The 15,196-nt window shown below is 42.7% G+C and overlaps 1 protein-coding gene across 7 annotated transcripts in view; it reads left to right on the top strand.

The window, feature by feature from the left end:
• The window catches only part of zfand6 (zinc finger, AN1-type domain 6), a 63,606-nt gene that overhangs the window by 26,086 nt on the left and 22,324 nt on the right, over positions 1 to 15,196 (top strand). For all 7 annotated transcript variants that reach the window (XM_068017707.1, XM_068017705.1, XM_068017706.1 and 4 more), the window contains 2 exons: positions 1,512 to 1,674; positions 9,416 to 9,527. In XM_068017707.1, coding sequence (XP_067873808.1) covers positions 1,512 to 1,674; positions 9,416 to 9,527 — 275 coding nt within the window. The remainder of the gene's footprint in view (positions 1 to 1,511; positions 1,675 to 9,415; positions 9,528 to 15,196) is intronic.

Below are 15,196 nucleotides of genomic sequence, written 5' to 3' on the forward strand. Positions count from 1 at the left end.
CTATATCACTATTCTCTTTGGCTGTGTTCGCTGACAAAACGTCACAGTCAGCAACGTTCAGGCAGCTGCCAGGACTAAAGATGGCGCTGCTCAAATAATCACAGAAAGGCAAAACACATGGCAGCCCACAGTGGCCGGAGAGATCGGCTGGCTGTGGAATGGCCGGAGAGATCGGGCGGGGGGTGGGGAGGGGGTTGGTGGTGGGGAATGGCCGGAGAGAGCAGGAGATCCGGGGGGGTGGGGGGGAGGGGGGTGTTCTCCACCACACCCCGCTTCTCCCCCCACGCCTCGCTCTCTCCCCGCTCTCTTCCCCTGCTTCCCCGCTCTCTTCCCTGCGTTATGTGATGACGTCATCCACGCATACGCCAACTGGTCCTGGCAATGCAGAACGCAGCGCACGTGCTGAGAGCTGGAGCCCGTTTGCGCATGTGCGCAGGTTGGCGCAGTCGGATGATGTCCCTACTGGCTGCTTTGTCAAGAATCACTTTGATTCTCTTTACCCTTTCACCTGTATTGTAAATAGCACAGTGCAACAAGAACAATTTATTTATTTTTAAATGTATGTTTTAAAGAAGTAATAGTGAATTTAAGGCAATGATTCAGTTTCCAGTTCCTGAAGATTCAGCCCAATTATTCAGAATAGCTTAGCCATCCGGGCCAGGAAGGCTCAATGTTTGGTTCCCTTTCTGTGATGGATTAGCTCAGTGTCCAGTAGAAATCACTAACAAGCTAGAGGTGTGGATATTGGAATACAGTTTTAGCCACAAAGTAATTTTAATAGAAAACTCCTTGTATGTGCACAAGACATGTACTTCATGTATATATTAAACATCTACATCATGCAGTTGCTAATGAAGTAAAGCACTCAACGATGATGAAACAATTACACTGCTTTTTGCCTCACAATTTAACCAACAAACATACAAAAACATTAAGATACAGATGTTTACCACCATGCAGATGAGTTTTAGAGCACATACCCACTATAATATCTATTGCTTAGTTTTACTAATCAAAAGTGCAATTAGCCACAAGTCGCTAGTGCAAAGTGTGTTGGATGACATTGGGCTAACTGATCTCAGCCAGTTTGGCAATTGGCTTCGGTGCCTCAGGGTTACTGTGAAAGCAACATTCCTGCACCTGATGACTAACTACCTACCCCTGAGTGTATCAGTTAAGTGCAGAACTAGACTTGGCTTTAATGCCTTCTACCCATGAACTGAATGGCCTACAAGCATTTGCTTACTAAAGGCTGCTTGTGTCAGCTGTTAGAGGGTGCATTACTCCAACAAAGAGTTAAGGCCTTGAGAAGTAGAAGAACATTGTAATTGGACAGTGCTGATGTATGTTCTGTGAACACTGATTTGAGAGTTTCTTTTTTTCTAATTTTCTTTCCACTCTTCTGTTTGCGCAGAGGTCACTGCAACCTGCAACAACAGTGCATTTCTGACTTTGTATCTGTCATATCATGTGGCTGTGACTCTTAACAGTTTCTAACTTTCTTTTGCAAGGTCTGTTGGAGGAACATGGCTCAAGAAACCAATCAGACTCAAGTGCCTATGCTGTGTACCACTGGCTGTGGATTTTATGGGAACCCGCGAACGAATGGCATGTGTTCTGTTTGCTATAAGGATTTTCTTCAAAGGCAAAACAATAATGGCAGAATCAGTCCTGGTAAATAGCTTCTTTCTAAATGAAAATGTAACCTATAACTGAAGTTGACGTTTTTAAAACAGCCTGCACTGAATGTGTTTAATTGTTTGAGGTATTGCTTACACTAGAATCACTGCAATCTTTCTGCTTAAAGCTGCACTGGGCTGAGGGGGAAGGTTTCATCCCAAGTTTGAAAACTAATCCCACTTCATCACAGAACCCAGTATTCTCCTGAGGTGCTGGCTGTTGATTTCCAGTATGTAAGAGCTATGATGTTCCTGAATAATGTGAATTTTTTCTAAATTTGAGTCAAAAGGCGGAGCATGATTTTATTTGATTATTGCGCTTGCTCCTGCACTCAGTGGGGGGAGAGGTTATGATAAACCTGTTGAATTCTCTAGAATATCAAGTTCTAGATGGATGCAGGCCTGAGATGCTTGTAAGTTTCTCTCTTGATTAAAGGTTCAGTTGAAGATGGTGGATTACTTCTAGCTCACTGCTATATAATGTAGATGTTGGATTTTTTTCAGCAGGGTATGTGCTTTCTGGCTTGCTGGAATGCCAGCTGCTAGATGTTAGATATTGCTTCTCTCCTGGGCGAGTCTCTCTCACTCTTGCTCGCTGTCTTTTTTTTTAAGGAAGAGCTATTATGTCACACCACATGTTAGGAGATACTCTGATTTCTTCCCCATGGTGATTGCACAACGGCTTGGGATGTGGCTACTTCACACCATCTTTGCTTCAGAAGAAAACAATCAATTCTGGAATGTTTTGGGATAGGTGTTGGTTGGGTTCCATTAACACCTTTGAGCATTGAAGATTTGTCCTTTGTCTTTGTCAGACCACTTGAATACACAACAGACCAATCCCTTTTTTTCTTCGATGGCCATTTTGGACCATTGTTCACTGTTTAAGATAAAGGTTCATGTTTTTAAAGTCAAAGTCCATTTTTCATAAAGCTTCAGTTAGTGCGATGATAAAACAATCATGGACTTTCAGTGTGCATGATGCCTCCCCCCAAAAGGGAAAAATTGAAATTCCTTGGATTTCATTTTTGTTTTGGGTTCAGAAAGATGGAAAAGAGAAACAGTAAGAAAGTTTAGGGTCACACCATTGTGCACATTGATTTCATTCACTCCTCCCTCTTACAACTGTAGCAGTTGAATTGTTGGTAGCATTTGAGGTTCAAGTTTACATTTTTTCATCATCCTTCCATTGGTTGAGGTACCATCAAAAAATTGCAATTCTTTGGGTTACATCTTGTCAAATGGAGTAATAGTTTCTCTCACACCAGTTTGTACTACTTGAGGAATGTTAATCTCCAGAACCATGTTATTGTTGAAGCTTGTGTGCAAATTTCTGTTGCTGCTTGTGGCAAGGTTCTCTGTACAAGCTTTAACTCCTTAACTATTGCTTCCACAATACATGGCGTTAGCCATTCAGGTTCTGTTATATTGATGGTTCTTATTTCTAGGGTGAAGATGTTTTTTAGCCCCAGCGCAGCATCTGAGATTTCCCAATGCCCCTTGTTCTTTCTAAGTTCTCAGTCTAAATTGTTGGGTGTAATTAGTTTTGGATTTGTAACCTGATTTGTCATAGTCATAGAGAGATACAGCACGGAAACAGGCCCTTCAGCCCACGAACAACCGCCCACTTATACTAATCCTACATTAATCCCATATTCCCTACCACATCCCCACCATTCTCCTACCACCTACCTACACTAGGGGCAATTTACAATGGCCAATTTACCTGTCAACCTGCAAGTCTTTGGCTGTGGGAGGAAACCGGAGCACCCGGTGGAAACCCACACGATTGTGATTCTTCAGTGGGTAGATCCATGCTGACCTCACTTCTAGTTTTCTTCTGATTTTTCACAAGTTTGGTTCACTTTAGGGTATGTTACATCTCCTTTTCCTTTTACTTCAGATGCGTGTTCCCCCTAATCTGCTCCATGTCCTTGCAGGTGGTTGTCCAGCTTCCACTGCATTCCCCTGTGGCACTTCAATTAGGTGAGGCATCTCCCTCACACTTGGCTTTCCTATTTGGGAACTTTCCTCGTCCCTATTAATTCTTTTAAAAAGGTTTCAGATAGCCATATCTCAGTTGCTTTTCTTTCAGCTTTTGCAGCTATTATCTTAGCTTCTTTAAATCTTTTTGGTTCTGTCTGGGCCGTTTAAAATTCTATTGGCTCTATTGCCCCACTGTGGGATTTTTGGGACTTCCCCAGCTCTCTGCAGCTGTGCAGAGTTTTGTTTGCTCCCCTCAGTCTCTGCGGACTGTGCTGGACCTTCTGGGTATAGTGCTGTTCTTCCTGCTAAGTCATTGCCCAGCAATTGGTCAACCCCCTACATGGGTAAACTTGGAATGATTCCAACTATTGCTACCCCAGTGATCAACTTACTCTGTAGGTAAATTTTAACTGAGGGAACCTTCAAGCACTTGCCAGTAAGCCCTTTTACCAAGACTGCTATTTATTCTGCTTTCGGGTGACATTTCTGTCAGTTTGGCTGCCAATAGGGTTTGAAAACAACCGGTATCTCTGGAGATGGTTATCTGCTTGTCTGGTGCATGGAACACAAAAGGAGTCATTCTTCCTTTCTTCAAAAAGTTCTGATATGTCCTCTGCTCTTGAGTTATTTTAGAACACAGGCTTATCGCTTTTAAAGCCATAGACACATGCTTGATTGTAGCGTCCCTTAAGATAGGGTCATTTGATTTGGTCAGTGGTCGGGGACAGGAGGATGTGACTGAGAGTCAGGCAAGTAAGGGGATCTCAAAGGTGTGAGTGGAGCAGCCTCAGCCCTTGCAATTGAGCAACAAGTTCGAGGTTCTTGCAGCTTGTATGGACAAGAGCAAGGACTGTAGTGTGGATGAGCAAACTCACTAAGGCACCATGGTACAGGAAGCCATTCAAGTGGGGGGAGTTAAAATGAATGAGTCAGGGGAATAGATGCTGTTTTCTGCAGCTGAGAGCAAGAATCTAGAAGGCTGTGCAACCTGTCTGGTGCCAGGAGTCAGGACATCAGTTCAGGGCTGGAGAGGAACTTGCAGTAGGAGGGGGAGGATCCAGTGGTCGTGGTTCACGTAGGTACCAACGACATAGATGGGACTAGGAAAGAGGTTCTGCATAGGTGCTAAATTAAAAAGCAGAACCTCAAGGTAATCTCTGGATTATTACCTGAATCACGTGCAAATTGGCAGAGGGTAAATAAGATTAGAGAGAGATGAATGTGTGGCTCAAAGACTGGTGTGGGAGAAGTGGGTTCCGTTTGTGGGGCACTGGCAGCAGTAATGGGGAAAGTGGAGGCTGTACCATTGGGACAGACTTCACCTGAACCATGCTGGGACCGGTGTTCTAGCTAGTCATATAACCAGGGAAGTAGAGAGGGCTTTTAACTAAATGGAGGAGGGAAGGGATCATGTCGGGGAAGATTGAGTAAATTAAAAGGAAATGACAAAATAGATCAATAAAGATAATGGTGATAAGAGCATGGCAGGAAGAGACAGTGATTCCAAACTTGAGTGTGCCAGCAGATGGGGCCAGAAAACCGTAGAAAGAAGTATAAAAAAGCTGTATTGAGTGCTCTGTATCTGAATGCCCACAGCATTTGCAATAAAACAGATGAATTGTCAGCTAAAATAGAAATTCATATGTATGACCTGAGCCATTACAGAGATGTGGCTACAAGGAAACCAAAGCTGGGAACTGAATATCCAAGGATACGTGACATTCAGGAAAGACAGGAAGCTGGGAAAAGGTGGTGGTGTAGCTCTGTTGATCAATGAGGGCATTAGTACGGTAGTGAAAGATGACCTAAGTTCTAAAGATCAAGGCATAGAATCAGTTTGGGTGGAACTAAGAAACAGCAAGGGGCAGAAAACATTGGTTGAAGTTGCTTATAGGTCGCCAAACAGCAGTGGTAATGTAAATCACTGCATAAGTCATGAAATTAGAGATGTGTATTACAAGGGTAATACAGTAATCATGGATTTCAATCTACATATAGACTGGGTAAACTTAATTAGTACTAAAGTTGTGGAGGAAGAATTGGAATGTATGCGAGATGGTTTTCTAGAGCAGTACGTTGAGGAACCAACTAGGGAACGAGCTATTTAGATCTAGTATTGTGCAATGAAAAAGGGCTGATGAATTTTGTTGTCAAGGAGCCTTTGGAAAGAGTGACCATAATATGTCGGAATTTTACATTAAATTTGAAAGTGATGTAGTTCAGTCAGAAGCTAGAGTCTTAATTATAAGCAAAGGAAACTATGAAGGTACGAGGGCAAATTGGCTATGGTGGATTGGGAAACTATGTTAAAAGGTATGATAGTAAACAGGCAATGGCTAACATTTAAAGAACTAATACATAGTTTACAACAAAAATACATTTCTTTATTGCACAAAAACCCAGCAAGAAAAGTGTTCCAACCGTCGCTAATGGAAGAAATCGAGAATTGTATGAGAGCAAAGGAAGAGGCGTATAAAGTTCCCCCAAAAAAATGGTTAGCCTGAGGATTGGGAGCATTTCAGAATTCTGCAAAGGAGGACCAAGAAAAAGATTGAGAAAGGAAAAATAGAATGTGAGAGTAAACTAGTGAGAAACTTAAAATGGACTGTAGAAGCATCTGTAGGTATGTAAAGAGGAAAATATTAGCAAAGACAAATGTGGGTCCATTACAAGTGGAGTCATGAGAATTTATAGTGGGGAATAAGGCAGAGAAATTAACCAAATACTTTGTGTCTGTTGTTTATTGATCAATACACCTTATCCCGATACTGTCACAACTGCATCCATTCACGCATTTGCACGTGCGCGCGCACATACATACACACAAAGAAAAACGGATAGAGAAGGGAAAAAGGAAGGTGGCTTTCATTGGAGGCAAAGGTTATCATAAACCTGTTGAATTCTCTTGAGAATCAAGTTCTAGATGGATGCAGGCCTGAGATGGTTGTAAATTTGTTTCTTGATTGAAGGTTCTGTTGAAGATGGTGGGTTACTTCTAGCTCTCGCTGCTGTATAATATAGATGTCGGATTTTTTCAGCAGGGCATGTGATTTCTGGCTTGCTGATCACAGACCTGAAACGTTAACTCTGTTTCTCTCCATAGATGATGCCTGACCTGAGTATTTCCAGCACTTTCTGTTTTTATTACCCCTATCGTTGTAATCTGTTTTGGATCCTTTGCCTTTGTAAAACACAAGGATTCCATGACACCACTGATGGGATAGTTTCTTCACTCCATCCTTGTGTAAATAGGCAACTAATAGCATCTTCAAAGTTTTGCCAGGATTCTGGAATGTCATCACATATGAAGGGTGCTTTACCACTCTTCAATTTGGTTAAGGCTTCTTAATCTCCCTCAGGATGACTGGTTTGCTGGAAACTGATGAGCCAACCTTGCATTTTTGACTCCATTGATGAGTTCCTGAAGGTTGAACTCTGCATGTCGGTATGAGCAGCCTCTGGCTCCAGTTGGTTATTGTAATAGGTTAGCCGGGCTCCATTGGTGACTACTATGGGGCCACTTGAGGGCTGGCATTTATTTCTCTGCAGTCTCTTCGCTATTGCATATGATGTTTGGATGTCCTGCTATGCTGCTGTTTCTACCTTTTCAAGTCATGCTGTTAGGCCCCGTTGTCTCTTTTTCTATCGTCTTTGTGCCCTGAGCTGTGGAAGCTGTTTAATATTGCGTTGATAGAGCTCAACCAAATCAAGCATCTCATCACTGATTCACTTGATCCTACTCGGTCCATTCTGTCCCCGCATCACCTGGAGGTTCTGCCAGTGTCCAGAAGTGATTGGACAGCTCACCTTTGAAATTACATTTTACTGATGGTGACTTGAGCTTCTTGATATCAAACCGTTTAATGGCTGAGCCTCTGGGGTGATCAGAATTTTTTTCAATTTGAGCTACATAAGCCACAAGAGGACAGTGTTCTGAGTTGTCACACTTAGTGCTTATAGAGAACTGATGGTATCAGCTAAAAGCCAAGTACTAATGAGGTTATTTTCTGTTTCGGTAGTTTTGTTGCTGTACATGTGTATTTGTGGCTGTCTTTCTAGGAAAGACAGTACCCCATGTCTTGAAGCCTTGGGCAGCACTGATGTCAACAAGTCCCTCACCATTGACAATTACTTGTCAGTGGTCATAGACTACAATGGCTTTGGTCAAGTTTGATCTGTCAGCTCCTACTTCAGAAAATAGCAAGAGCGGATCCCTCTATTCCTCTGGTGTATCAATGTGATGGATGCTTAGAGACATCAATAGAACTCGTCTTTATCATTGGATTCAAAAGAAAATACCTTGCGCTGACCCGAAGTTATGCAAGTGTTATAAAAGTTGTTAAAGCAGTAGTTGAATGAACAAATTCTGCAAGCTTTATCTTATTTTGAATCCGTGAATATCCTAATCGCACTTTGACGGTTTTGTGATTTTGCTGGCGGCAGCCTTCATTGGGTTTAAGGCTGCCTTGCAAAACACTTTTCCAGTTTGCAAGGCCATGATGCTACTTAAAAGATGAATTTTGGAGAGCAGCATTCTTGGTCGCCTTACAAATCCCTGCAGTAATATAAAATATTAATTTATAACTCAATTATTCCAGCTTTAAACCTTTATTGCTTTTTTAAAATAAAGTATCGTTAGTATGTAACTTTACTTAAAAAAAAAAATGTTTGGCCAAATAAATAAGGATTCAATGACTCGATTTCTGTGTTTTGATCAGAGAATTACATGTGGTGATGTATTATCATTTAAAGAAAACCAATTGACAATATGATTTTGCTTGACAATCCATCCAGTTTGAAAATTGGTTGCTATTTATTTTGCCTTGTTGCCAGAGGGTGTGTGACCTAGAGGTGTACCTTTGGCAGTGTCATTCTAAGGCTGGCCATTGGGTGATGTGTTAAAATACACCAATTTTGTGTCCTTCCCTCCCATCCCTCTCATGCTTCCTGTGGGAGAATGTGATATCTACAGTGTCTCCTGTGGAACGCACAACTGAATTTGGTAAGATGGAGAGTATGTGCTCATATCTCTGTTATCCAATCCAAGTGTTCATAGTTGCAGCAACTAACTTTTAAAATACATATTTTCAAAAAATGAGTGTTCTGTTGATTTGTAATGAAGTTTACCCTATTTTAACTGGGTTAACAGTAGCTTCAAATAACTTTAAATATAAAACATTTCTTCTTGAGTAAGAATCAGAGTATATTTAAAGAAAAAGTTGAATTTATAGATTGCCTTTCACAAATTCAGCATATCCCAAAGTTCTTTCCAACCAATGAAGTACTTCTGTTGTAACGTAGGAAATACAGCAGCCAATTTGCACACAGCAAGGTCCCTTAAAAATGTAATAATGACCAGATAATCAGTTTGTGATGTTGGTTCAAGGATAAATATTGACCAGAACACCGTGCCATGAGATCGTTTGCATCCACCTGAGAGGGAAGATGGACCCACAGTTTAAGGTCTCATCCAAAAGAGCACACCTCAGACAGTGCAGCAGTCCCTCTAACTGCATGAAGTGTCAGCCTGGATTATATGCTCAAATCTCAAGAGGGCCCCACAACTTTCTTAATCTGAGGCAAGAGTGCACTGAGCCCCTGCTGACACTAATCATTTCACCATCCGGCTGACCTTATTCATGACTTCTATGAAGAATAGAAGGTATAATAGCAATACTATATTAACCTCCTTCGTAATACTACATGTTGGGTACTGCACTATATAATTTATGTACCTATTCTTTGTACAGCATCTCCCAACTTGAGCAGTTTAACAGAGGTGTATCCTGTTCAATGCACAGAAGAGAACCTCCCAGAAATACCATCATCATTATCCTCCTCCTCCACATCTGGCCAATCAAGGTAAGAGAACAGCTTAGCTCTGGGTAATTTGTGAAACTTCAAGCACTGCTTTAGTCTCAGGAAAGAATATCAGGGACTGAAATGTTTTTTCCCTAATCAAAAAATATAACAATCAAGTATATATTTATATGGCAAACAATATTACCTTCTCCAGGGAAATTAGGGATCGGCTACAAATGCTGGCCTTGCCAGCAATGCTCACATCCCATGAAAGAATTTTTAAAAATCATGATTAGCAAGTGTACCTGTTAACAGTCTCTCAATGTCCATTTATTCTAAAAGTTAGCAAAGGATTAGGTACCTCACTATTACAGAGGGAGATGTGTACAATTACTGGTTTCTATTGGTCCTGTTCTGTTCTACTGATGAGTAGAGCAGATGTTGTAATTGCTTTTGCATTCGGTCACAGGAAGCAATGTCTGTATGCCAGCCTCCTTATCCAGAAAGGCAAAATAATCAAAGCTTTTTTAAAATCTCTGATCCTGCACCCACCACTGTGCTGTGACTCAACAGTGCCTTTGGTTCCGTCTGGGATGCTCTCATCCCTCCAAGCCACTTAGGAACTTCCCTCCCACTTTGTTTGGGTATATCCTCATCTTCATGCCATCCAGTCTGAAGACAACTGGCTACTTACCTATGTTCACTGTCACTGGGTCAAAATCCTGGAACTCCCTTCCTAACAGCACAGTGGGTGTCCCTACCTCACATGGACTGCAGTGGTTCAAGAAGGCAGCTCGCCACCTTCTCGAGGGCAATCAGGGATGGGTAATAAATGCTGGCCTAGCCAGCGAAGCCCACATCCCATGAATGAATAAAAAATAGTCAAATCTACCTTGACTGTGTTTGAATGGTTTTGCATCTTCCTCCACCCCCACCCCCACTCCAGCTTTTTTAAAAATTCATTCATGGGATGTGGGCGTTGCTGGCCAGGCCAGCATTTATTGCCCATCCCTAATTGCCCTTGAGAAGGTGGTGGTGAGCTGCCTTCTTGAACCGCTGCAGTCCATTTGGGGTAGGTACACCCACAGTGCTGTTAGGAAGGGAGTTCCAAGATTTTGATCCAGCGACAATGAAGGAACGGCAATATAGTTCCAAGTCAGGATGGTGTGTGACTTGGAGGGGAACTTGCAGGTGGTGGTGTTCCCTTGCATTTGCTGCCCTTGTCCTTCTAGTTGGTAGAGGTCGCGGGTTTGGAAGGTGCTGTCTAAGGAGCCTTGGTGCATTGCTGTATGACCTTATGATTGAAGGAAGGTCATTGATGAAGCAGCTGAAGATGGTTGGGCCTAGGACACTACCCTGAGGAACTCCTGCAGTGATGTCCTGGAGCTCAGATGATTGACCTCCAACAAGCACAACCATCTTCCTTTGCACTAGGTATGATTCCAGCCAGCGGAGGGTTTCCCCCTGATTCCCATTGACCTCAGTTTTGCTAGGGCTCCTTGAGGCCATATTCGGTCAAATGCTGCCTTGATGTCAAGGGCAGTCACTCTCACCTCACCTCTTGAGTTCAGCTTCTTTGTCCATGTTTGAACCAAGGCTGTAATGAGGTCAGGAGCTGAGTGGCCCTGGCGGAACCCTCACTGAGCAGGTTATTGCTAAGCAAGTGCCACTTGATGGCACTGTCGATGACACCTTCCATCACTTTACTAATGATTGAGAGTAGGCTGATGGGGCGGTAATTGGCCGGGTTGGACTTGTCCTGCTTTTTGTGTACAGGACATATTTGGGCAATTTTCCACATTGCAGGGTAGATGCCACTGTTGTAGCTGTACTGGAACAGCTTGGCTAGGGGCATGGCAAGTTCTGGAGCACAGGTCTTCAGTACTATTGCCGGAATATTGTCAGGGCCCATAGCTTTTGCAGTATCCAGTGCCTTCAGTTGTCTCTTGATATCACGCGGAGTGAATCGAGTTGGCTGAAGTCTGGCATCTGTGATGCTGGGGACTTCAGGAGGAGGCCGAGATGAATCATCAACTCTGCACTTCTGGCTGAAGATTGTTGCAAATGCTTCTGCCTTATCTTTCGCACTGATGTGCTGGGCTCCCCCATCATTGAGGATATCCCAGGATATGGAAAATCCCATACATAGCTATGGTCACCTCAACATGGCTACTCCACAACTTTTCCCCTGACTCAGTTCCTCCTCCCCAGCTGCTTGCTCGGGCTGCGTCCTTAGCTGAGCTTTAAACTCCATCAAGACCGCGTGTTTCCACGTCTAAAGTCGCAGGCCTCTGCCCTACCTCCCCCTCATTGCTACTGAAACCCTAATGTGTGCTCTAGTTACCTTGAAGACTCAAGTTTTCCAGCACCCATTTCACCATCCTCCTGAGTTTTGCTGTATGCCAGCTCTAACTGGTTCAAAATTCTACCGTCGACATTCATTCCCACACCAAGTCCTGCTCACCTATTGCCATTGTTTTCATAACCTCTGCTGGCTCCCTATCATCCAGTGCAACAAATTCAAATCATTCTTTATTTACAACTGCCTTGTGTCTAATTCCTACCTTTACAACTGCTCCAGCCTTTGGGGCTGTGTCCTTCCCTCCTGTGTTGCCTCCTCTCCCACTGCTTCTCTTATCAGTGACTGAGCTTCAGCTACTTATACATATATACATACAAAATAGGAGCAGGAGTAGGCCATTCAGCCCTTCAAGCCTACTCCACCATTCATTATGATCATGGTTGATCATCCAGCTCAGTAACCTGTTCCCGCTTTCGCCCCATACCCTTTGATCCCTTTAGACCCAAGAGCGATATCTAACTCCTTCTTGAAAACATGCAATGTTTGGCCTCATCTGCTTTCTGTGGTAGTGAATTCCACATGCTCACCACTCCTGGGTGAAGAAATTTCTCCTCATCTCAGTCTTGAAAGGTTTACCCCTGGTTCTGGACTCCCCCACCATCGGGAACAACCTTCCTGCATCTACCCTGTCAAGTCCTGTTAGAATTTTATAGGTTTCTATGAGATCTTCCCCCCAACCCCCCTCACTCTTCTAAACTCCGGCGAATATAATCCTAACCGACTCAATCTCTCCTCATCCGTCAGTCCCGCCATCCTAGGAATCAGTCTAGTAAACCTTCGCTGCACTCCCTCTATAGCAAGAACATCCTTCCTCAGATAAGGAAACCAAAACTGCGCACAATATTCCAGGTGTGGCCTCACCAAGGCCCTGTATAATTGCAGCAAGACATCTCTGCTCCTGTACTCTAATCCTCTCGCTATAAAGGCCAACTGTGCAACAGCCCCGACAAACAAATTTCTCTGCAGCACCTGTGGAAGAGCCTGTCACTCTAGAATTGGCCTTTATAGCCACTCCAGGCGCTGCTTCACAAACCACTGACCACCTCCAGGCGCGTATCCATTGTCTCTCGAGATAAGGAGGCCCAAAAGGAAAAAAAGAATAAAGACCAACATACCATTTGCCTTTTTTGCCGCCTGTTGAACCTGCATGCTTACGTCCAGCAACTGGTGTACGAGAACATCCAGGTCTCACTGCATATTCCCCTCTCTTAGTTAAAGCCGTTCAGATAATCTGCCTTCCTGTTTTTGCTACCAAATTGGATAACCTCAGGCCTTCTGATAGAACTTCCTCTTTAAATCTCTTTTCACTTTTCCACTTCTCTCCTGCACTTCACAATCTCTCAACCATGATATTTCTTCTTTCTTAACTCTACTATTTCTGTTCAGTGTCTGCTCTTATTAAGCATCTTCAGCCATTTTAACTGTGAAGGGTGCTGTTAAAAATGAATGCTGGTGTTATGTGCTTCTGTCTGAAAATCCTTTGAGAATAAGGTCTTTTATTCCAAGCTCCAAGTGTTGCCTTTACCCTGGTTTTAGGAGTCTAATCTCTTTCCAAAAACATTTGACTATTGTTGAATATTTTTGTGTTTTATCCATTAATGCTTCTCCATCCCAAAAACCTGTCTGAAAGATTTCTGATTTAATGTGCAAGTATCTTCCTATAATTCTGCTTTTGCTAAGTGGGTTATTACAATAAAATTTAATTTCCTATTATACCATTACTGAACTTTGAATTAAGTACTTATGAACAAAATTAACCCAAATAGATAAAACTGTGCAGCTATGTTGCTGCCTGATGACTAATTTGACTTGACATAATGTACAATCTGAAGTTTAAGGAATCTCCTGAATCTGTTTAATTTCTTCTGACATTTTGTTGAGCCAAATGTCAGAAAATGAACTGATTCAACGGATTCCATAAACTTCATAGTGCCAAATAAAGGCAGTTTCTTCAACCAGCAATGCAGCTTCTCAGTGATTATTTAATATATATATATATATATTTTTTTTTTTGGTTTGATGCTGAGGCCCCAGCTCTGATCCTTGTTCTGTGTTGAATTAGATGATCTGACCCAGAACACGGGAGGGTGCCCCAAGCTAGAGAGCAGGAAGGGGCAAATTCTGCCACATTGCTATCTACTCACCCCTTTCACAGGTTTGTTGATGGTCGAAGACAAGATCAGGATGAGTCACCCACCAGACGCGCAGTATCCTGCAAGATGTTGAGCAAGAGTTTGAAGCTGTAAACTCTATCTGATATATACGCAACCAATAATTTGATGACTGTTTTGTGAACTATATTTACTCTCAAAGTATTCTTGCAAAATGCTCTGCAGTACGTAAGGCCAGATTATTCTATTGGCCAGTCTGACAGAAGAGTTAATGTAGCCTTGCAAGTGATGAGTTATTGAGATAATGCAGCCTGTTCAGTGTCAGTTTCTGGAATTCTTTCAATGTACAGTTTGAAGCATTTTTGCATCTGAACTGAGTCTGTTAACTAGATTAGAGCCCTCAGATTGCTCAAATCACACTGCAATAATATGACTTTTGTTACGGTCAAGTGAGGAGGGGCAGAAGGGTGTCACTCTTTTCCCCCTCCTTGTTTGACCACAACAGGTTTAGTTCTTAAAGTGGATGTAGTGGCCAATTCAGTAGATGTTTGGTTCTTGTTATGGTCATAGCAAGTAAGTAATCAGACAAGTTTTCTTGAGGAAATGAAGAAAGAGGTGAACTTTATTGTACCTAAACCAAACTAATAAAATAAAAAACAATGCGCCAATTTTCACTCACGCACACACTAGAGATTTACGCACACACAAATAGGTTACAGAGAGGGAAAGGTAGATTGGTTGAGTTAGATTCCATAAAAAGGTATACAGTCTGTGAAGTTTGGTGATTGACTGGCTTCTAGCTGAATTCAGTGGTCCTAAGGCTTTTAGTTTGAAGAGGTAGCTTCAGTGAGTCTCTTGGAGATAGCGATGCGGATGATTTCCTCCAGCGGGGTTTTGGATGGTAGCTGAAGTATGCAAAGGTATCAGTCAGCAAGAAGGATTTGAAATCTTTCAAGCTGGAGTGGAAAAGAGAGACACCCCCACTTGTGGTCGGCTCATGTCAGAGTCCAGTTGCTTCTCCTTTGCTGTAGAGAAAACGCCAACTGAAAACCACAGATGGGGAGGGGCTTGTCACATGACAGTCACTCTGATTCAAGCATAGCAGTTAGCAGTATTTCTACGCTTGCTAAGAAAACAGGTAGTTCCTTTAAACCTCAAGGAACAAAGAACAGTACAGCACAGAAACAGGCCATTCGGCCTCCAATCCTGCGCCGATCATGATGATGCCTGTCTAAACTAAAACCTTCTGCACTTCC

The sequence above is a fragment of the Heterodontus francisci genome, chromosome 38, assembly GCF_036365525.1.
Source record: "Heterodontus francisci isolate sHetFra1 chromosome 38, sHetFra1.hap1, whole genome shotgun sequence".
Classification (NCBI taxonomy): domain Eukaryota; kingdom Metazoa; phylum Chordata; class Chondrichthyes; order Heterodontiformes; family Heterodontidae; genus Heterodontus; species Heterodontus francisci.